We start from the raw sequence: 24,926 nt of genomic DNA, 5'->3' as shown, positions 1-24,926 counted from the left end.
AATACATATTCCCGGTCCTCACAACCATATTGAAGCGTAATAATATTTTGGAAATAAAATAAAATACTCCACAGTGTAAATAAATGACACAACATAAATTCTCAAAATTCAAACGGTGGTCTAGTTTTGAGTGCACCACAATAATGTATCATCCTCACATTTCTTACCTACTGTTAATATTTACTTTTCATTGTTTCCTCCATTGCCAAAATATTGTTCGGAAAATCCATCTTTTTACTGCCGCAGATTTTCAAAAGCAGTGGTTTGTGTCGCAATATGCAGCTCAACTGACTGTAATACATAATGTGGCCAGCAGGTGGGAATGGAAGTGTTCCTTGCGCATGCGCGAAGCGATTGGGTTGTCCATCACGAATCGTCTCGTAAAGCGCAACCTAGCAGTGTTGCCTCGAAAGCTGCATTTATTATTTCATTTTTACCTTTGTACTCATTCGTCCATCGTAGGAAAAACTGACCTTTATTAGTTATTCGTGTCAGGATTGACTCAACTCGTCTCAGTGACCTTTGACGCGTCTCTTCTCAGACTGAGCTTGCTAGCTAGCTTAGCCTGCTAGTTAGCTTAGCTTGTTAGCTGCTAACAAAGAGACGCGGAAGTGATGAAAACACATCGCTAAGAAGAGATCAAGTGTGAGTATAAAATGTTGTGATTGTGTGAAATAGCAAAGATGAAAGTGTTGGTGAATCAGCGACTAACTGGTTGTTGAATAAATATTTGTAGTGTTAGAAAGACAGATAGCAGAGCACGAGGAGGAACTTTCTCTAGCAAAACTTTATATTTGATTATTAAGATGAAAGAACACTGGGAATAAGTTAAGTGGGGGGATGTGTTAAATAAATTACATTGCAACACTGCTTGTGTGAGCTTACATGGAAGCTATTTTTAGCGTTCTATTCCATAGACATCTTATAAGTAGACGCAGCATTGGCTGCTATGACGTGAGAAATTGGGCCGCCATCTTGAAGTGGTGATGAGCAGCCTAAACTGACAGTTGACAGGTAGAAAACAAAGATGTTCAGCGTTTTTTCCTGCTCAAATGAGTGGACTGTTGAAAATAGGAATCGGGGGATTACTTTTCACAAGTAAGATTTAACACTAACGTACTATTGGTTGTATTTTGTGAAAAGAATATTACCACAGAGTTGAGGAGCAAAGATCTTCAATAGTACTGAAATCGTAGCCGCTAGCAAACAAGAGTATGACCATAATAGAATTGCTTGTCAGTCAAAATTAATTAAATTTAAAAATGTATAAATCTTCAAGTAACAATATTCAAATACTAACATTGTTGGGTAAGACAGAATTTGGTTTTATTCTGAATCCAGTGAAACAGATTGGTGGTTTTAGCTGATATAAAGACTTTCAGGTGTTTATATATGTTTATGTTTAAGTATTTGGCAGACGCTTTTATCCAAAGCGACATACATAAAAAATACATATAAAACAATGACTGTAAACATGATCATTTAAGGGAAGAATGTAATAGAAAATATCAATACAAAGTGTCAAGACAGAATAAACTCTCTGCTGCTGCAGCAACAGAGATACAGTCTATAAGATATATAGATATCTAATGTATTCATACATAGTTTATGTAGGATATACGCATGTATATATAACCTAATCATATTGTTTCTTCAACTTAAAAATAGCTGACTGTTTTTTCCCCCTTCTCTGGGATTATATTCCCAGTTTTGATCTCGGACGTCTGGTCACTTATAGCATGTAAGAATATTCTATTACTGTTAAGCAAACTATGAATAATAAAACGTGTGTCCTTTATCATAGCTACACGTATGACAAAAAAAACTCGTGAAAATCAGTGGTATTCAGTGAGGTAAGATGAATGAAATGCGCTGACAGTTCATTGCTCCTGCCAAATGAATTGCACTGAGTGGAGCGAATCACCACTCCAAGATGGCGGCCCCACGTCTCGTCAGCGCCAGTAGGCAGTAGCGCTCCATGCTGCGTACCCTTAGAAGATGTCTATGTTCTATTCACGTACTTGCAACACTGCCAACATTTGTGCGCATGCTACAGAAACACTGCAGGGACATAAAAGACGGTCACTGCTTTATGCATGCATTCAGAACATTACAGAGGAGTATTGTCAAAAAGTAAAAGTAAAATAGTTGGTTATGGAGATACAATTACTTTTTTTTATTTGCACACAGCAAATAACGTTAATATTATACCATACAATACATAATGACGGCATTGTTTTATTTATTTTTATGAATTATGTAAACCTTTATTTCTGCGATGAGGGGGCGACTTGTCCAGGGTGTACACCGCCTACCGCCCAAATGGTAGAAAATGGATGGATGGATAAACCTTTATTTATAAATTGCAACATTACAAACAATTGAGAAATACGTACAAAAACAGTACAAAACAGCGCCCAGGGGTTGTAGACTCAATAAAGTAACTAAAATAGAATGAAATATATATATATATATATATATATATATATATATATATATATATATATATATATAACACAATGTAAAGCCACAGGCTCACACAAATTCGGAAAATAATCTAAATGTGGAACACAGCATCATAGTTTTCGCAGCTTTTTGGTTGTTAGAGGTAGAGAGTGTTTTAACGTAGAGTTCTAATTCTTTTTTAAAGGCACTTTCATCAACTTACATTGATGAATATATAACTTAGCCAATAGTATAATGAGGTTGCAAAGGTAAAATTCCCTTTCAATTTTTTTTTTTTCAAACAGTGTAAATCCAAATAGCACATCTTTAAAACAAAGCACAAATGTTTACATGAATATTGTCCAAGATGAAGCGACAGATGCCTGTCATAGTGATCGAGTGCTGTCACAAGTCCAAAACAAGTGGTAAACAGTCTCTGGATGCATGTTACATAAGGTGCAGGGAACATCAATGTCCTTCTTGTATCTAACCATCACAGTCTTTACATGGAAATAACCATGAATGATTTTAAAATATATCTCTTTGATTTTGTAATAACGGCTTTGTTTCCCCACCTGGCGGCGTGGAATTACACGTTACAGCACACATTTGCATAATTGTTATAGGGTATTTTATCAGTATTAATATTTTCTTTTCTTGTTACATGATTAAGGCTGCAGCTACCGATTATTTTTCTATCGATTAATCTATAATTTTTTTCGATTAATCCATAGATTATTTTTCCTTTTTACCAATTATTTTTTTTATTTAAAATGAAGATGGAAAAATAAATGTAGGCCAGTTTTTTCAAAAGGCATGGCTTTTATTTACACAAAAAAAAGTATGGCCACTCAGTCAACATTGACAACAACATGACAAAATATTCTGTAACAATGTAAACATTTAAAACTTTTAACATTTAACAAAATTAAAAGTAAATAAATGATAAATGGGTTGTACTTGTATAGCGCTTTTCTACCTTCAAGGTACTCAAAGCGCTTTGACACTACTTCCACATTTACCCATTCACACACACATTCACACACTGATGGAGGGAGCTGCCATGCAAGGCGCTACCAGCACCCATCAGGAGCAAGGGTGAAGTGTCTTGCTCAGGACACAACGGACATGACGAGGTTGGTACTAGGTGGGGAAGTAGCTTGTTTGCTTTTTAATGTGTAAATATAAAAGTAAACATCCAGTGCAAATCTTAATATTCTGCAATAGTATAAGCATTTCAAAAGTAAGTATTGCTTATTTTGCTTTAAAATGTGCAAAAATAAAGATAAACATTCAATACAAAAAAGTGCAAAACGGAAATATTCTGTAACAACAGTGTAAACATTTCAACAAAAGTAAAAGTATTGCTTATTTGCTAAAATGTGCAAAAATAAAGATAAACATTCAATACAAAAAAGTGCAAAACGGAAATATTCTGTAACAGTGTAAACATTTCAACAAAAGTAAAAGTATTGCTTATTTGCTAAAATGTGCAAAAATAAAGATAAACATCCAATACAAAAAAGTGGAAAACGAAATATACTGTAACAACAGTGTAAACATTTCAACAAAAGTAAAAGTATTGCTTATTTTGCTTAATAAAACAACAATGATAGTATGACTAAAGTGAAAGTTAATTGTTGGTTTGTACATAGTATATGTAACTGTTAATGTTGTAAAAGGTATTTGCACAACTAATTAACGTTAGCGTTTGTGACACGTCTTGTGCTGTGGGGTTCTTTCAGGACCGACAGGCTGAACGCCAGACGGCTTTGCCAGGTTTACAATCTTTTAATTTTACACAAAGTCTTTTCTCTTCCAACTCTTTTCTCATTCTTTCCTCGCTTTTCAGCTCCTCTTCCTCGCTCGCTCGTCGTCCTCTGTCTCTGGCTCTCCTCCTCTCTCGCTCCACGTCAGCTTCACTCTGGCTCCTTCCAGTCTCTCTTCCCTCTCTCTCTGCTGCTCCCCTTTTCTTCAGCGAGAGGAGATTGGATAATCGTGCCCAGGTGCGCGGATCGTGCACCTGGGCATCGCTCGCTGAGGCGTCGCTCCCGGCGCGCCCCGCCTCGCTGCTCGCTCGCCGGCCCCGCCTCTCCACAGCGTTAAAGAGGAACGCGTCTTTGTAAACACTGAACAGGCACGCCAAACGCGCCTCTCAGAGCGAAACGGTGCTTTAGTTTATGAATTTACAACGCAGATACAAATGACACATTCATGTTTTTGTGTAATGATGACAACGTATACTCACGCGGACGATTGACTAGTTGATGGTGATGGCAAGAACGCTGTCGGGTGTTTTCTTTTCAAATGTTCGTTCATAGCCGTTGTGCAGCCATTTCCGCTCGACACAGTGTGCATTCAACAACATTATTAGGCCGTTTATTGAAATACTCCCACACCTTTGACGACTTTTGGCGTGCTTTTTTCCCCTCGCTCGCACCCCTCGCATCGTCTGCTTTGCGCTCCGCCATGACGGTAGTGTGACGTAAATATGCGACGTATTTACGTAACCGATGACGTCGACGCGTCGTTTCAGCCTTATACATGATGTCTTTTTGCCGTCTCTGGGACAGTTGTGATTGACAGCCAGGAAAGCCAGCATTTCATTCGGTCTGTGTGGAAGAGTTTTATAAAGTTTGACAAATACAAACATTTATGCATTACCGTTTAACCGCTATATATAACATTTGCTAGTCTTTGGTGGTGGTCTTGTATTATTTCGCTTTTAAAAATGCCATCCTGAGTCGTGATTAGGGTTGTACGGTATACCGGTATTGGTATAGTACCGCGATACCAATTAATCATATTCGGTTCTATACCGCCTCTAAAAAGTACCGGTCCTCCGTGGCCCTGTCGGCACCACGTCGGATCATTGCTGGTTTTACGAGCAGACGAGCATGTTCGGCAGCGCACACACACGGAGTACTTACAAACAGACACAGTGTGTGTAGACAGAAAAGGGACAATGAATGCATTTTGGCTTAAAAACTGACGATAAAAAGGCCTTAGTGGCCACATGCGTGGACAGCACCTTTTAACTCTTATTTCCAAAATTGTGTACACTACTGAATTGTGGTTTTATGGGCGCTTATGTGGACACTTATACTGCCATCTGGTGGTGTCAGAAGAGTATAACATACAATGGAATTTGGGGGGGAAAAGTGTAAAAATTGAGAATTAGCATGTCACTAAATATGAAGTACACGTTTGTTACTTATGGACTTAAGTGCATCATATCAAAAGATGATTCTTAGTTGTTATTCTGATTAGGGTCCAAAAGCCCAAATAGCAAAGAAAAATGAAAAAAAGCATGTAAACAGCTTGGGCCTTAAAAGGTTAAGACATGGCTAGCTAGCTAGCGGCTAAAGTCCACCCGCAGTCGGCAGTGTTTTAGCTACTTCTAAATCACTAATCCTGGTCTCCATGGTGACAAATAAAGTACGTTTCTTACAAGTATCAGTATTACTGCAGTACGAGGAATAGCTAAACATGCTTCACCACACACCGTAGGTCACCTGAATGTAAACAAATGCCATTAGTGGATCTACACCTAACATCCACTGTAATGATACCAAGTACAGGAGTGTGTAGTAGTCGATACTACTATAATTACATCAATATTGTTTACCATCAGAAAATCACATGAGGACTTTGAATATGACCAATGTATGATCCTGTTACTATTTGGTATCGGATCGATACCCAAATTTGTGGTATCATCCAAAACTAATGTAAAGTATCTAACCACAGGGGAAAAAACGGATTATTACATTTGAACAGAAGTGTAGATAGAACATGTTAAAAGAGAAAATAAGCAGATATTAACAGTAAATGAACAAGTAGATTAATAATCAATTTTCTACCACTTGTCCTTAATAATGTTGACAAAATAATAGAATGATAAATGACACAATATGTTACTGCATAGACTAATTAGGAGTCTTTGTTTGTTTACTTACTACTAAAAGACAAATTGTCTTGTATGTTCCCTATTTTATTTAAGGACAAAATTGCAATAACAAACATATGTTTCATGTACCCTAAGATTGTTTGTTAAAATAAAGCCAATACTGCAATTTTTTGTGGTCCCCTTTTATTTAGAAAAGTATCGAAATACATTTTTTTACCGGTACCAAAATATTGGTATCGGGAAAACCCTAGTCGTGACATAAATCATCTTTAGATAAAGTCTGTTTGTCCACTCATATATTTTGTCACTGCCGTTTTCAAACTAATGTCAAAATATCGTCTCGTTCCTGTGAAGTCAATATCGTGTATCCTTTGGTGAGCTGACCATATCGTCACACTCCAAGTTAAGAGCACACCAACCGCGTTTTAAAAGAAAAACAGATATAAAAAGTAACATATGTATAAAAATGTAATAGATTGTGTGCGGCCCAAACCAAACGACTCAGCGACCCGGTTTTGACCTTCAAGCCCTACTTTGGGCACCACTGGACTATGGATGGGAATAGTGACCTAAAATCTAAATCCTGCAACAACAATATATTATTTGGTGTATGAATAATAATATACTTATTTCAAATTGTGTTACAAAAGCCCCTAATTTGGCTGCTGACATATGCAGTAAACATATGTTGTATTATTTGGTCGAAACAATTACTATTAATCTACTTGTTAATTTACTGTTAATATCTGGTTACTTTCTGTTGTAACATGTTTCTATCTACACTAGGGATGTCCCGATCCAGGTTTTTGCACTTCCGATCCGATACCGATATTGTTTTTGCATTTCCGATCCGATACCGATACTGACCTATCCGAGCATGTATTAAAGTTTAAAGTTATTTAGCCTACTTAGTTGTCAGAATCATGTTGAAAAGGATTTTAGTACTCTTGATAACAACTAGCCAGCTGAATTAGGGGAGTTTGAATAATACACAATGGTTGGTAACAAGAAACTGACCTGTTTATTCAAGGATAAACACAAAATAGACAAAATTATACATGACAAACAGAAATGGCATCATTGAAACTAGGGCTGTGCGATATGGCCTTTTTTTAATATTGCGATATTTTAAGGTCATATTGCGATACACAATATATATCTCGATATTTTGCCTTAGCCTTGAATGAACACTTGATGCATATAATCACAGCAGTATGATGATTCTATGTGTTTTGATTGATTGATTGAGACTTTTATTAGTAGGTTGCACAGTGAAGTACATATTTCGTACAATTGACCACTAAATGGTAACACCCCAATAAGTTTTTCAACTTGTTTAAGACGGGGTCCACTTAAATTGATTCATGATACAGATATATACTATCAGATATATACTATCATCATAATACAGTCATCACACAAGATAATCACATTGAATTATTTACATTATTTATAATCCAGGGTGTGGAGGGTAAGTGTCAAAAAGACAGCCAAAAGAGTTTGATATGAGAATAAATCTAAAGTTAAGATATAGGGTAGAAATGCACCCATTTGCAGGAAATGTAGTCTTGATTTTCAACATTTTCTTTCAAGGCTTGCATGTCTACATTAAAACATTCTTCTTCATACTGCATTAATATATGCTACTTTTAAACTTTCATGCAGAGAAGGAAATCACAACTAAAAAAATCACAAATTTTTTCATACGGTGTTGATGTGGAAATTTTTGCCTCAGTATTTTGATGGTGTGGACGTGTGGCACCGAATGGAGATAAGCGTCTCAACAGACGTCACAATATTTGAACAATGATGACGAAAACTGTTTTCTCTGTCGTGTCCGTGTGTCGAAAATTGTTATGCGCTTATTTTTTTATTTGATTTTGTGCGTGGCATAGATTTGCTATGCGCAGAGGACGCTTAAACAGTGCGCAATTGCACAGACGAGCTCCTTAGAGGGAGCGTTGCTCGCACGGCTGCGCTAGCATCACAGCTAACGTTAGCCATGCTGCTACCTCTCTGCTCGGGGAGGACGTATGTGACGTATGACGTGACAGTATGTGACGTATGACGTGACAGTATGTGACGTATGACGTGACAGTATGTGACGTGTGTCGTGACAGTATGTGACGTGTGTAAGAAGGTGCACTTGCTGTCTGTGAGAGGGAGATACAGGAAAGAGTGAGAAGAGCCTGTCGTGTAATGCCAGCAGCTAAAAGCAACTGCGTGAGAATTCACAGACCTGTGGATGTGTTGAAGGTGTGCTGGAAAATGCGGAACGGAGTTTACGGAGCAGCAGAAAAGTGGAATGTATTATTTAAATCGGTGCGTTTGAAAACACGGACCGGAGTTTTTTTTTAAACTGGATCTGGATCGGCATTTTCCCATGCCTTGCCGATACGCAATTTTTGGCAAATATCGGCAGCCGATCCGATCCAAATATCGGATCGGGACATCCCTAATCTACACTTCTGTTAAAATGTAATAATTACTTATTATCTAAGATTTAACATTTTCCCTTATGCTTAATAAATGTCCCGATCTTGCTCTTGCCGTCTTTGCCCCGTTATATTGCACTCGCGTCGATTGGCTTGGTATTCCCCTCGGAGCTCACGTCATGTAGCGATGCGCGGCATATTAATGGACAATGGATGCGGATATCATGTATGGCATGATCAATTTTAATGATCATGGTGACTTTGAATACTTTGACGGGCATACTTAGTCAACAGCCATACATGTCGCACTAAGGGTGGCCGTATAAACAACGCCAACACTGTCATAATCCTTTGCCATATAGCGAGACTACACTAAACAACAATGACGAACACATTTCGGGAAAATATTTGCACCGCAACACAACATAAACACAACATAAATTCCCAGAATTCCTTGCAGTGCCAACTCTTCCGGGACGCTACAGTCATTTTCTCTTGCTTCCCGCCGTGGGGGTTCACAGCGCACTGCTGTTAAATGGAGACAGGTGTGGACAATATTGGAGACAGACGCACTTGTCCCCACACTGAACCACAAGGGGGCGTTGGAGAAAAACAAAACTTGTTTATTAGACGTTATCTTCATTAGCCTAACTGCTTTGTGTTTAGTAAACGCCATTTTTTTTTTACATTACTTGTGTTTTTTTCATGTCACAAATGTATTACTTTAAAAAACATTTGACACATCATTTTGTTATTGTGTATAGTTAATTCTTATACGACATATTTCTGCTCAAACTCTTAACGGATTTGTCCCGATACAGCATCTACATGTACATGTAAATGTTCATAACTTAAAAAATTAATAATAATAAAAATACTTCCCTGTATCAAAATTTAGAAATAGAGATAAAGGCATCATGAAATGACAAAAAGCTGACAAGTTTATATTAATAATGATTAAAAAAAACAGTGTGTATGTGTGTGTGTATGTATATATATATATATATATATATATATATATACTATATATACTACCACTTTACTCTTAACAAAATCTTAATTTAGTTAATTTTAATCTTAGATTAGTTCATTTTAGACCATATACAGATTTGTAACTTTTATGAAATTCATTTTATAGAACTAAATTAGGAGCTTCTACTGGGATGCAATACTTCTGTCTTGAATAAAATATGTATGTTAAAGGGGAACATTATCACAATTTCAGAATGGTTAAAACCATTAAAAATCAGTTCCCAGTGGCTTATTATATTTTTCGAAGTTTTTTTCAAAATTTTACCCATCACGCAATATCCCTAAAAAAAGCTTCAAAGTGCCTGATTTTAACCATCGTTATATACACCCGTCCATTTTCCTGTGACGTCACATAGTGATGCCAACACAAACAAACATGGCAGAAAGAACAGCAAGCTATAGCGACATTAGCTCGGATTCAGACTCGGATTTCAGCGGCTTAAGCGATTCAACAGATTACGAATGTATTGAAACGGATGGTTGTAGTGTGGAGGCAGGTAGCGAAAACCAAATTGAAGAAGAAACTGAAGCTATTGAGCCATATCGGTTTGAACCGTATGCAAGCGAAACCGACGAAAACGACACGACAGCCAGCGACACGGGAGAAAGCGAGGACGAATTCGGCGATCGCCTTCTAACCAACGATTGGTATGTGTTTGTTTGGCATTAAAGGAAACTAACAACTATGAACTAGGTTTACAGCATATGAAATACATTTGGCAACAACATGCACTTTGAGAGTGCAGACAGCCCAGTTTTAATCAATTAATATATTCTGTAGACATACCCTCATCCGCTCTCTTTTCCTGAAAGCTAATCTGTCCAGTTTTGGAGTTGATGTCAGCAGGCCAGGGAAGCTAGGGTCGATATTCTTCTCTTGATCATCGTCGGTGGCATAAGGGACGGTGTGAGCCAAGACATCCAGGGGGTTTAGCTCGCTCGTCTGCGGGAACAAACTGCCGCCATTGCTTGCCGTGCTACCGAGGTCCTTTGTCCCTGAATTGCTCACACACTCCGGCAGATTCAATGGGGGTCTGGCGGCAGATTTCTTTGACTTTATCGTTGGAAATGCATCTGCTTTGAGTGTCGCAGGATATCCACACATTCTTGCCATCTCTGTCGTAGCATAGCTTTCGTCGGTAAAGTGTGCGGAACAAACGTCCAATTTCTTGCCACTTTCGCATCTTTGGGCCACTGGTGCAACTTGAATCCGTCCCTGTTCGTGTTGTTACACCTTCCGACAACACACCGACGAGGCATGATGTCTCCAAGGTACGGAAAACAGTCGAAAAAACGGAAAATAACAGAGCTGATTTGACTCGGTGTTTGAGAAAATGGCGGATTGCTTCCCGATGTGACGTCACAACGTGAGCGAATATTAGAAAAGGCGTTTAATTCGCCAAAATTCACCCATTTAGAGTTCGGAAATCAGTAAAAAAAATATATGTTCTTTTTTCTGCAACATCAAGGTATATATTGACACTTACATAGGTCTGGTGATAATGTTCCCCTTTAACAAAAATGTTGTATATTGCATGCAAATAAATAATAATCTCCGACATTGAGATTAGTCACGTGAAAAATGAAAACTTCGGTCTTGAATAAAATACTTCTAAAAATAATAATGTAGTATTATATATTGTATGCAAAAATACATAATCAAGTATAGCACATTTTGGGGGGGTGCTTTAGTGATAGCCCTGTGCATAGTTCTTCTTTCTCATCATACATACCTGGAGTAAATGATTCCCCCACACTAAGATACATTTTAACAGGATTGTTGTTGCAGTCTTGTTTGGCTCGGGGAGTTGCATTTTCCACACTCGCCTGGAGGCTTTGGTTTCAGATGCAGGAATCAGTTTTTGCTCCGTTTTATTGTTATTTTTTTTTAAATAACTTTGCATTGTGCGGTCATTTGTTCCACGGCTGTTGCTGCAAAACCAAAGTAAGGAATTAAGGGAACTGGCGGGGACTACGGAAGCTAATGGGGGCAAGAAGTATGTCGGAACAATATATGTTTTTATATCATCTGCAACAATAAACACAAATGAAAAGATAAAATTGATGCACAGTATAACTCGAGCCTGATATCACCCATCCCTGGTAAAAAAAAAAAAAAAGTCCCCCAGCCCTGGCTTGGTCTTCTTTTACTGTAAATAATGTTGTAAAAAGAGGCATGTTTGTCCCCCATTTAGATATCGGGACAATTCGTACAGTATCTGGATTTTCTTTAGTACATGTATGTAGTGATGGGTTGATGAGGCGTCATGAAGCGTTTCGACACATTGCAAAACTGTATTGATACTGTGTCGATACTGTGTCACTAAATACTGACATCTGCTGGACATTAAAAATCCCTACAGGCAACCTATGGACCGACTCAACTGACACTGATTTTATGACCTAATATATACAATAATATAAACCAAGTCATTGTATTTCATTTAGGATTATTTCATATCTTCATTTAAATAAAAATATATTTTTATCTTTTTTAGATACAGTCAATAAAAAATGTGAACATGTATCATAACATGGAAATCTAAGAGAATGTGTTGTGAGTGAGTATGCTTGTGGACTGGGATTTTTTTAAATTAATTTTTTACACATTTTTATTTAAAAAAAAAAACAGTTTTTCCAACGTATTCAATTTTAGTCGATTTCTTTCATTGATTGATTGAGACTTTTATTAGTAGATTGCACAGTGAAGTACATATTCCGTACAATTGACCACTAAATGGTAACACCCCAAAAAGTTTTTCAACTTGTTTAAGTCGGGGTCCACTTAAATTGATTAATGATACAGATATACACTATCAAATATGTACTATCACATACCTGCCAACTACTCCGGTTTTCCCGTAATTAGTACGGTTTTCATCAACCTATTCTAAGTTACGGTTGCAGGATAAAAAATACGTTTTTTCATTAATTTAAAAAAAATTTTCTTTTAAGTTTTATTCACCAAATCGCGTAACAACAATCACAATGGACACTGCTTCCCGTAACTTCCTATCGAGCCATTCCGAATGCCATGTGCGAGGCTATTTATAGCACCGCTGCCAAGCACGAGGCACCTGTTGCCATTGTTTCCAAACGAGCGAACGATCATGGAATCAGCTGGAGAAAAATCGCAAACGAGTCTTAAACCGAAAAGAAAACTGCAGTCATTCCGTGAAGAATATTCAAAAGCCTATCCGGGAATAATTATCCGTTCCAAAAAGGGTGAAAACTACGCGAATTGCACCTTGTGCAGACAAGATTTTTCGATCGGACACGGAGGAATTAGCGATGTAAAAGACCACGTTGGGACAAAAAAACACAAGTCTAATGCCGTTGCTAAATTTGGATTTTAGCCACAAAAAGGTAATGACACCAATGTTATCTATTGGAATTGTTTAGTACTGTTATACTGTTAAAAGTGTTTATACTATTTATGCTTTCAAGTCCAAGTTGAAGAAATCTTGTTAAATGTTGACAGCATAACTACCAAAATACAGAAGTATGTCCTTAATATTTTTGCAGTGCTATTTCTGTTGAAAAGTTCAAATGATTACATTAGAGATGTGATGTGCCACTTTTCAAGTGTCTGATGGCTTAAATTAATTTTCATTAATTTTTCATATTTTGAATTCTTTTGAAAGGCTTACAAAAAAACTACATTTGAATTGTAATTTCATGCTATTGACAGGACTATTAATTGTAATGAAGTTAGCTTACCATGTTTACAGTATGATAATTGTGATAGAAATGTGAATTTTAGGCACAGAATATTTTTTACAATTGAACAAGGCAGTAGATTATACAAGCTTGGACAGAAAGTTAATAATGACACCAATTTTTTTTTTAATGGAATTGTTTAGTACTGTTTTACCACTTGTTTACTGTAAAAAGTGTTTATACTGTTTATACTTTCAATTAACAAATTGAAGTCTTGTGAAAGGTTGACAGGATAACTGGCATTAACTGTCAAAATAATTTCAAACTATTGAAGTTAGCTTACAGAATAAACATGTCAATCAACCCATATGATTTTTGCTGTAATATTTTTGTTTTGAAAAGTCACTGTGACTGATAGAAAAGTGATGGTTTTAGCAACATTTTAACCTGTCTGAATGCAATCAATCATTTTACGTCGGGGGGCCTGAACCCCCCACCAGGACTTTGTCCTGGACCTACCGGGGCCTGCGGCCCCTGGACCCTGGCTATTAGGTTTTTCTGATTTCAAAAGTTGGCAGGTATGCTATCATCATAATACAGTCATCACACAAGTTAATCATCAGAGTATATACATTGAATTATTTACATTATTTACAATCCGGGGTGTGGGATATGGAGGGGGCTGGGGGGGTTAGGTTTGGTTGATATCAACACTTCAGTCGTCTCTTCTTAGTTATTATTTCTCCGGCTGTAGAAAAGACCCGCTCACAGGGCACAGAGGAGGCGGGAGTGCGACACAGTTCGCGTATCGGTCACGTGACCAAAACAGCTCATGATTGGTCACGTGACTTTCTAAAAGCGGTACGCGCACCGACACAGGGTTTCGCTCTATGAGCTTGACGCATGCACCGATGCATCGGTGTTGCCGGACCCATCACTACATGTATGTAAACGTACTGAATGCCTCATGTGACTGAGCAAAGCTGTATTGTCCTAAAGAATGTTTGTCTTCCAGTGTCCTGCAAACATCTGTGAAGAACATCTCCCTTTGCAAGAGAAGTGGAGCAGGAGGAGCCACAGCCCTCCCTCATTAAAAAGGAATGGAAGGCACCACAGACCCCTTAAATTAGAAAGGTAAAGTAGGACCTACTCTCCCCTCATTTGAAAGAGGAAGAGGAGGAACACAGCATCAGTCAGCAGGGAGAGCATCTTGAAGGACTGGAGGAGGTTGATGTCACCAAGATGCCAGTGACTGGTGTCCCTGTGAAGAGTGAAGATGATGATGAACATCTTCCTGAGCAGCAGAAGTGGAGCTTCAGGATGGCGACGGAGGAGCCACAGCCCTCCCACATTAAGGAGGAAGATGCGGCGCTACAGACCCGGCACATCAAAAAGGCAGAGGAGTACCCACTGGCCCCTCACATTAAAGAAGAAGAGGAGGAACACAGCATCAGTCAGGAGGGAGAGCATCTTGAGTTCCCAGTGATTGGTGTCATTGTGAAAAGTGAAGATGATGAGGTCAAAGGTGAGAGTGAGGAGAAGAGAGGGGCGGAGCCTCCAAGCAGCAGCTCAACTCAACACATGACAACAGAAGCTGATGGAGACCACTGTGGAGGATCACAAGCAGACAAGCTCTTAGCTCCACTATCAGATAGTGACGACATAAGTTCACACTCTCCTGACACTGATGAAGAAGACTCTAAAGATGATAAGACATGTCACACTGACAACACACACTTCACGTGTTCTCACTGTGACAAAACCTTTAGTAATCGCTATCGGAAAGTACACATGAGAACACACACCGGGGAAAAACCTTTTTCTTGCTCAGGATGTGGGAAATGTTTTTCAAGAAAAAATGTGTTGAAAAAACACATGCAAATACACACTGGAGAAAAACCTTTTTCCTGCTCGGTATGTGGTAGAAGTTTTGTGTTAAGTCAAAATTTGAAAGTGCACATGAGAACACACACTGGAGAGAAGCCCTTTTCCTGCTCAATCTGTGGCAAAAGTTTTACACAAAGTCAGTGTTTGAAAAAACACAAAAGATTACACGCTGGAGAAAATGATGATGAAGACTCTAAAGATGATAAGACATGTCACACTGACAACACACCCCTAGGATGTTCTTACTGTGACAAAGCTTTTAAATATCCTAGTGATCTAAAAGTACATATGAGAACACACACAGGAGAAAAACCTTTTTCCTGTCCAGAATGTGGTAAAGGTTTTGCAACTAATCAAAATGTGAAAGTACACATGAGAACGCACACTGGTGAAAACCCGTTTCCCTGTTCAATATGTGGTAAAGCTTTTGTACAAAAGAGTGGTTTAAAAATACACATGAGAAAACACAGCGGGGAAAACCCTTTTACTTGTTCAATCTGTGGTAAAAGTTTTACAAGAAGTTCAAGTTTGAAATTACATATGGAAATCCATACTGGAGAAAAACATTGTTACTGTTCAATCTGTGGTAAAGGTTTAGCACATAATAAACAATTGAAAGTACACATGAGAATACACTCCGGCGAAAAACCTTTTACCTGTTCAATCTGTGGTAAAGGTTTTGCAAAAAGTAGCAATTTTATAATACACATGAGAATACACACCAGAGAGAAACCTTTTATGTGTTCAATTTGTGGTAAAAGGTTTTCACAAAGTCCACATTTGAAAATACACATGAGAACGCACACTGGTGAAAAACCATATTCCTGTACAAGCTGCAACAAAGGGTTTTGTGTACGCTCAAAACTTGTGGCACACATGAAAACACACACGGGCGAGAAAGTGTTGAGTTGCAGTGTGTGTGGTGAAAGATTCTCTTCTAAGAACCAGTGTAAGAAACACAAGTGTGCTGGTGAGAACAGCAGCAGCAAATGAAGATGCAAGATTTGAATTATGCTGTCAAAACTTGCATTAATATACAGCATTGTGTACTTTTATGTAAAAAAAAACAATATGACTGAACAGGTGAAAGTAAACAGTACCTAACATATGTTACATACAATAAACATTTAATGTGGTTATAGATATTCATATTTCTCTTTTATACCTATTCATAATGGTGTTTTATGTATCTTTTGGAAATAATGAAGTGTTAAATATTTCCATTTCTAATTGTAGATGATTCCATAGATCAGGGGTCGGCAACCTTTACCACTCAAAGAGCCATTTTGACCAGTTTCGCAAATTAAAGAAAACAATGGGAGCTACAAAACTCTTTTGAAATTTAAAATGCAATAACACTGCATACAAAGTTTTTTTTTGCCTTGTGCTATGTATAAACCAGGGCTCTCAGACACGCGGCCCGCACCTTAATATGAAAATGTTGAATGGCGCTTGACAGCGTCATACTTGTCAACCCTCAACCCTCCCGATTTTTCCGGGACACTCCCGAATTTCAGGGCAACTATTCCCTCGAACGTCTGCTGATTTTCACCCAAACAACACTAAAAAGGGCGTGCCGTGATGGCACGGCATTTAACACCCTCTACAAGCTGTACTAACAGCGTGCCAGCCCTGCCACATGTTGTATGCAACTTCTGCTTGCACACGTAAGTGACAGCAAGGTATACTCGGTCAACAGCCATACAGGTCACACTGACGGTGGCCGTATAAAACAACTTTAACACTCTTACTAATATGCGCCACACTGTGAACCCACCCCAAACAAGAATGACAAACACATTTCGGGAGAACATCTGCACCGTAACACAACATAAACACAACAGAACAAATACCCAGAATCCCATGCAGCCCTAACTCTTCCGGGCTACAATATACACCCCCGCTACCACCAAACCCCGCCCACCTCAACCAACACACGGGGGGGGGGGGGTTGATGTGTGGGGGGTTTGGTGGTAGCGGGGGTGTATATTGGAGCCTGGAAGAGTTAGGGATGCATGGGATTCTGGGTATTTGTTCTGTTGTGTTACGGTGCAGATGTTCTCCCGAAATGTGTGTCATTCTTGTTTGGTGTGGGTTCACAGTGTGGCGCATATTAGTAAGAGTGTTAAAGTTGTTTTATACGTCCACCGTCAGTGTGACCTGTATGGTTTTTGACCAAGTATGCCTTGCTGTCACTTACGTGTGCAAGCAGAAGCTGCATACAACATGTGGCAAGGCTGGCACGCTGTTAGTACAGCTTGTAGAGGGCGTTAAATACTTTGCCATCACCGCACGCCCTTATTATTGTTGATAGGTTGAAAATCGGAGAATATTTGCCCCGGGAGATTTTTGGGAGAGGCACTGAAATCCGTAAGTCTCCCGGGAGGGTCGGCAAGTATGCAGCTGAGCCGCATCAGAATGGTCAAAGAGCCGCATGCGGCTCCGGAGCCGCGGGTTGCTGACCCCTGCCATAGATGAACGCCTTTATATGATATACATACTTTTTTTTTTTTTTTTTTTTTACATTTGTTCATACCTTCGCTTTTGAGTACACATAAATCCCTCTTAGTTCATATTTACTGGTTCACATCTGAAACATCTTCTGGACCACTTCTGGAAGCATATTATTATTGACTTTATACATCATTTGAGCAGTTGTCTTTTGTACAAGATCATTTACTTTTAAAATGTGTGACTTTAGCAATCATTTGTTGGTTCTCTAATCCATTCTATTATTTTTTTATCACTCTCTTTTGTAATATGAATATTGTTTTGTGATTGTTTTATATGTATGTCCCCAGACCTTTATGCAATAAACAATGTTTGCTTTAACAAAAGTTGGGTACAGTAAATGTCGTTCATATTTGTCAGTATGTATTTTGTTCTATTTAATATCGCGGTCTTTGTTTGTTCTTTTGAGCGGTGTGGCGCAGAGCAACGTGAGTTTTTCTGGTATGTATTCAGCTTGCGCCAAAACCAGTTAAGGATGGGAAAGGGGAAGAAAAAATAATTAAAAGGAGGAATAAGAATTGGAACACAACAAAAGGTAATTTGGTCATGGTTGTTGTGTGTCTGAAAACAGACCAATGCATTTTAACACTTTCTTTTGTGCCTTAGGCTGGTATCGAATCTGCCAGTGGTGTGTCTAGGGGGTGGGCGAGGGTGGCATGTGCCACCCCAGAATCTGATAGGCCACCCCAGGTGTCACCCAAATCAGAGATGGAGCGATCTGAAGCATGGTTTGTGGTAAGTGTTGCACTTGGGCTCCGACTAGAGGTACGCCAAATAATAGCTTATAACAGATCAGGTGTTCCCTATTTACAGTGCACAGGTTGTCCCGAGTTTATTTTGAAGGCATGCTGATTAGATCATTTTGGCACCTGCCGAGGTCCACAGTATTTTTTTTTGGACCACATATAGGGGGGTTGCATATGAAATCACATCCCTTTTTCTTCTTCGTGGCTTCATTTGGTCAAGTGGCTTGAGCGTAGCATTAAAACAAGTGAGTGTAGAGTTTGAGCAGAAAATGTCATATTGCTGTTCGGTTTTTGGGTGTTCCAGTCGCTCAAATAGAGGGATTGAAAAGAAGTGGTTCGTTAAAGGGGAACATTATCACAATTTCAGAATTGTTAAAACCATTAAAAATCAGTTCCCAGTGGCTTATTATATTTTTCGAAGTTTTTTTCAAAATTTTACCCATCACGCCATATCCCTAAAAAAAAGCTTCAAAGTGCCTGATTTTAACCATCGTTATATACACCCGTCCATTTTCCTGTGACGTCACATAGTGATGCCAACACAAACAAACATGGCGCATAGAACAGCAAGCTATAGCGACATTAGCTCGGATTCAGACTCGGATTTCAGCGGCTTAAGCGATTCAACAGATTACGCATGTATTGAAACGGATGTTGTAGTGTGGAGGCAGGTAGCGAAAACGAAATTGAAGAAGAAACTGAAGCTATTGAGCCATATCGGTTTGAACCGTATGCAAGCGAAAACAACAAAAACGACACGACAGCCAGCGACACGGGAGAAAGCGAGGACGAATTCGGCGATCGCCTTCTAACCAACGATTGGTATGTGTTTGTTTGGCATTAAAGGAAACTAACAACTATGAACTAGGTTTACAGCATATGAAATACATTTGGCAACAACATGCACTTTGAGAGTGCAGACAGCCCATTTCAGGCGCGCTAAGAACATATATTTTTCCACGATTTCAGCACTCAGGTTAACCATACCTAAATAGACACAAAATACTGCATTACACAAGACTACTCGAATGATTGAAAAAAATAAATGTTTTTTTTGTGTTATTAGTAATTATGCGCATTATTAGTAAGAGTGTTAAAGTTGTTTTATATGGCCACCGTCAGTGTAACCTGTGTGGCTGTTGACCAAGTATGCCTTGCTGTCACTTATGTGTTCAAGTAACAGATGCATACAACAAAAGGCTGGGCTGGCGCTCTTTGTACAGATTGTGGAGGGCGTTAAATGCTTCACCATCATTGGATACCCCTATTATTATTAATACGTCGAAATTCGGTGAATATTAATCCCGGGAGGTTTCTGCGAGAGGCACCGAAATTCGGAAATCTCCCGGGAAAATCGGGAGGGTCGGCAAGTATGCAGCTGAGCCGCATCAGAGTGATCAAAGAGCCGCGGGTTGCCGACCCCTGGGATAGGCATACTCCTCGGAGTAGAGCCGCTGCTCATTCGCTTGGAAAGGAGCCAGCTTAGGTGGTTCGGGCATCTCGTGCGGATGCCTCACGAGCGTCTCCCTATGGAGTTCCTCGTTGCACGTCCCACTGGGAGGAGACCCCGCGGCAGGCCAAGGACCAGATGGGGGGATTACATCTCCTCTCTGGCCTGGAAACGCTTTGGGACTCCCCAGGAGGAAGTTGCTAATGTTGCTCTGGAGAGGGAAGTCTGGGGGTCTCTGCTGGAGCCTTTGTCCCCGCGACCCGATTCCGGATAAGCGGTTGAAGATGGATGGATCCTGATATCGCTACCAAACATTGCTGAACAACAGGGACATCTACAGCTACATAATAAGACAAAATATCAATTTCACACCATAAAAACAACTGCAGACATGAATTGTAGATGAGACTACCGTATTTTTCGGACTATAAGTCGCAGTTTTTTTCATAGTTTGGCCGAACTCCAGTGCGACTTATATATGTTTTTTTTCCTTTTTTATTATGCATTTTTGGCAGGTGCGATTTATACTCCGGTGCGACTTATACTCCAAAAAATACGGTAATAGTTGTAGCAGGAAATCAACTGCAAACAATCTTGTCCTTTTTCTCATTAGCGTCACGATCACAGCAGCACGGCACTCGTTCTGTCAATCAAATACGTTACTTAGCGATGTACACATGAATCCAACTTTGTCTTTCACGGATTAATATTACATTTGTGGACCCCTGAGATGTAAAAACATGATGTGCCTCCAATATTTTCTTCTTTAAATACCGTAGGTGTCAAGTGAAGTAAGGTAGCACTAACCTCTTGGTGATGTTTTATATTTTCCTCTAAACCTTTCAAAATAAGCCTAGATCTGACCAAATTCCAGTTAGCATACAGTAGCCTAATGAAGCGCAGACACAGGTGTAAGGTGCACAGATTATTTCTAACCCGTAGTCTAATTAATCAAAATGTATTAAAGGGGAACATTATCACCAGACCTATGTAAGCGTCAATATATACCTTGATGTTGCAGAAAAAAGACCTTTTTTTTTTTTAACCGATTTCCGAACTCTAAATGGGTGAATTTTGGCGAATTAAACGCCTTTCTAATATTCGCTCTCGGAGCAATCGGGAAGCAATCCGCCATTTTCTCAAACACCGAGTCAAATCAGCTCTGTTATTTTCCGTTTTTTCGACTGTTTTCCGTACCTTGGAGACATCATGCCTCGTCGGTGTGTTGTCGGAGGGTGTAACAACACGAACAGGGACGGATTCAAGTTGCACCAGTGGCCCAAAGATGCGAAAGTGGCAAGAAATTGGACGTTTGTTCCGCACACTTTACCGACGAAAGCTATGCTACAACAGAGATGGCAAGAATGTGTGGATATCCTGCGACACTCAAAGCAGATGCATATCCAACGATAAAGTCAAAGAAATCTACCGCCAGACCCCCATTGAATCTGCCGGAGTGTGTGAGCAATTCAGGGACAAAGGACCTCGGTAGCACGGCAAGCAACGGCGGCAGTTTGTTCCCGCAGACGAGCGAGCTAAACCCCCTGGATGTCTTGGCTCACACCGTCCCTTATGCCACCGAAGATAATCAAGAGAAGGATATCGACCCTAGCTTCCCTGGCCTGCTGACATGAGGGTATGTCTACAGAATATATTAATTGATGAAAATTGGGCTGTCTGCACTCTCAAAGTGCATGTTGTTGCCAAATGTATTTCATATGCTGTAAACCTAGTTCATAGTTGTTAGTTTCCTTTAATGCCAAACAAACACATACCAATCGTTGGTTAGAAGGCGATCGCCGAATTCGTCCTCGCTTTCTCCCGTGTCGCTGGCTGTCGTGTCGTTTTCCTCGGTTTCGCTTGCATACGGTTCAAACCGATATGGCTCAATAGCTTCAGTTTCTTCTTCAATTTCGTTTTCTCTACCTGCCTCCACACTACAACCATCCGTTTCAATACATGCGTAATCTGTTGAATCGCTTAAACCGCTGAAATCCGAGTCTGAATCCGAGCTAATGTCGCTATAGCTTGCTGTTCTTTCCGCCATGTTTGTTTGTGTTGGCATCACTATGTGACGTCACAGGAAAATGGACGGGTGTTTATAACGATGGTTAAAATCAGGCACTTTGAAGCTTTTTTTAGGGATATTGCGTGATGGGTAAAATTTTGAAAAAAACTTCGAAAAATAAAATAAGCCAATGGGAACTGATTTTTAATGGTTTTAACAATTCTGAAATTGTGATAATGTTCCCCTTTAATCAAATGGGAATCAGCACCTCCAAGTCCGAGTCCATGGTTCTCGCCCGGAAAAGGGTGGAGTGCCATCTCCGGGTCGGGGAGGAGACCCAGCCCCAAGTGGAGGAGTTCCAGTACCTCGGAGTCTTGTTCACGAGTGAGGGAAGAGTAGATCGTGAGATCGACAGGCGGATCGGTGCGGCGTATTCAGTAATGCGGACGCTGTATCGATCCGTTGTGGTCGATCTACGTTCCCATCCTCACCTATGGTCATGAGCTTTGGGTTATGACCGAAAGGACAAGATCACGGGTACAAGCGGCCAAAAAGAGTTTCCTCCGCCGGGTGGCGGGGCTCTCCCTTAGCCCTTGTGTGGTGTTCGGGTCTGTGGGACCCATTTTCATTTTTTATTAAAAGAAAAATGATACAATTGATTATTTTTTCAAACTGAGACTCACTGACTTTGGCTCATTTTCTGTGAAGAACATATATCAGAATACATATTTAATAACCACACACCATACACATTTCTATTACATATAAGATGTCCGGGTCCACTGGACCCAGGGTTAATAGAAGTGTGGAAATAGATGTTCTGTGTAGCACACACACACACACACACACACACACACACACACACACTGCAGGCCTAGACAGGAGGAGGACAGTGTGTAGGTACACAGAACATCAGAGGGTCAAATGTGCGAGAAAATGAGAGCAGACAGTGTTGACAAACAATGTTGCAACCTTGTGTGGGAACCGCAGGTGCAGAAACACAAAAGAAGAATCCCTGTGGGATGCAGAAACTGGCAGAGAAATTTTCCGTGCAACCTTCATATTGTTGTTACTCAGCCAGCGTTTGTGGGTCTGATGGACCCGTTGCATTTTGTGGCTTTTTAGGGTTAGAGATAGGGTGAGAAGCTTTGTCATCCGGGAGGAGCTCAAAGTAAAGCCGCTGCTCCTCCACATGGAGAGGAGCCAGATGAGGTGGTTCGGGCATCTGGTCAGGATGCCACCAGAACGCCTCCCAAGGGAGGTGTTTCGGTCATCCGACCTGTAGGAGGCCACGGGGAAGACCCAGGACACGTTGGGAAGACTGTCTCTCCCGGCTGGCCTGGGATCGCCTCTGGATCCCCCGTGAGGAGCTGGACGAAGTGGCTGGGGAGAGGGAAGTCTGTGCTTCCCCTGCTTAGGCTGCTGCCCCCGCAACCCGACCTCGGATAAGCGGAAGAAGATGGCTGGATGGATGGATAATTAATCAAAAACAAACAAAACGTTAAAATACGTGATACATAACACAAAAAATGTCTAGTAGTACTATACACAATCCAAGAATACACCCATTTAACCCATTTACCAGGCCTGATGGGTAATATATGCAAAACAATCTCCACACTTGACTGGACATGCATTTCAGTTGCTTGAGGGACAATCGGGGAGATGGATATTTCTGATTGATTACAAAACCTTAGTTGCCTGAAGGTTGTCAGGGAAGTAAACAAGGAAGGAATGGCTCACATATTCTTAATGGGCCTTTTGAATATCTCCCTAATTCTGGGGTCTCAAGGTTGGCAAGTATGGTATACTTGCAGCTGAGATAGGCTCCAGCACCCCACAAAAGGGAGAAGCGGTAGAGAAATGGATGGATGGATGAAACGGTGGTCTAATTTTGAGCGTACCACACTAATGTATCGTTAACACATTTTTTTACCTGCTGTTATTATTTACCGTTTCATTGTCTCCTCCATTGCCATAAATAGTATGTGTATATATATATATATATATATATATATATATATATATATATATATATATATATATATATATATATATATATATATATATATATATATATATATATATATATATATATATATGTGTATATATATATATGTATATATATATATATATCGTATACTGCAGGTTTGAGAAGCGGGAATCTTCCAAGTGGTTTGTGTCATGATCATACTTGCCAACCTTGAGACCTCCGATTTTGGGGGGTTGGGGGCGTGGTCGGGGGTGGGGCGGGGCGTGGTTAAGAGGGGAGGAGTATATTGACAGCTGTAATTCACCAAGTGAAGTATTTCATACATACATATATATATATATATATATATATATATATATATATATATATATATATATATATATATAAATATCCTGAAAATATGCAAACAAAACTGTGTTCAGATAATTGATACTTCAAACTTGCATAAATAAATATTAAGGAATGTAACATAACTTGGCTTCTGAGAGCTTTAAAATGTAATGAATAAAATGCTAAAGTTGTCGATAAACAAGCAATTATTTTAATAATTAAATATGGTCATTTTAAATGAATTATTATGATCATTTAAAATTAATTATTTCAAATATGTTTATTTTAATGCATAATTCTATGGCTGGATGTAATAAGGAGTCAGAAAAAATACAAATATAAATACAATTAATTATGATGTTTTTAGCAAAATATAGTGAAAATGTATTTAGTTTTTTTTAATTTTTATTAATAAATATATTTATTTTTAGGTAAGATAAACATATTCATATAATTTATCTCTAGTCTGGATGATTTAGTTCTTGTCACCCTGTTGTCCTCCCGTCTGAAAAAAGGCTG

At 39.3% G+C, this 24,926-nt stretch overlaps 2 protein-coding genes across 3 annotated transcripts in view; both read left to right on the top strand.

Annotated features, from left to right (window-relative positions):
* Positions 1-501: 501 nt before the first annotated feature.
* Positions 502-16,613, top strand: LOC133623985 (uncharacterized). Its single transcript, XM_061987549.2, has 2 exons — positions 502-645; positions 14,498-16,613. Exon 2 carries the CDS (start codon positions 14,725-14,727, stop codon positions 16,360-16,362), a length of 1,638 nt encoding a protein of 545 aa, XP_061843533.2. The 5' UTR covers positions 502-645; positions 14,498-14,724; the 3' UTR covers positions 16,363-16,613.
* Positions 606-24,926, top strand: part of LOC133623988 (uncharacterized) — a 36,348-nt gene continuing 12,027 nt past the window's right edge. Inside the window, exon 1 of one of the 2 annotated variants that reach the window (XM_072916190.1) lies at positions 606-645. Coding sequence is in view for 1 of the 2 variants with exons in the window: in XM_061987552.2 (XP_061843536.2) it covers positions 18,606-18,615 (10 nt within the window). In the remaining variant the exon portion in view is untranslated. Of the gene's footprint in view, positions 646-18,484; positions 18,616-24,926 lie in introns of those variants that run through there. The other variant, XM_061987552.2, reaches the window with a different exon arrangement.

The sequence above is a fragment of the Nerophis lumbriciformis genome, linkage group LG26 (genome assembly GCF_033978685.3).
Source record: "Nerophis lumbriciformis linkage group LG26, RoL_Nlum_v2.1, whole genome shotgun sequence".
Taxonomy (NCBI): Eukaryota; Metazoa; Chordata; class Actinopteri; order Syngnathiformes; family Syngnathidae; genus Nerophis; species Nerophis lumbriciformis.
This window is presented reverse-complemented; position numbering and strand designations above follow the sequence as displayed.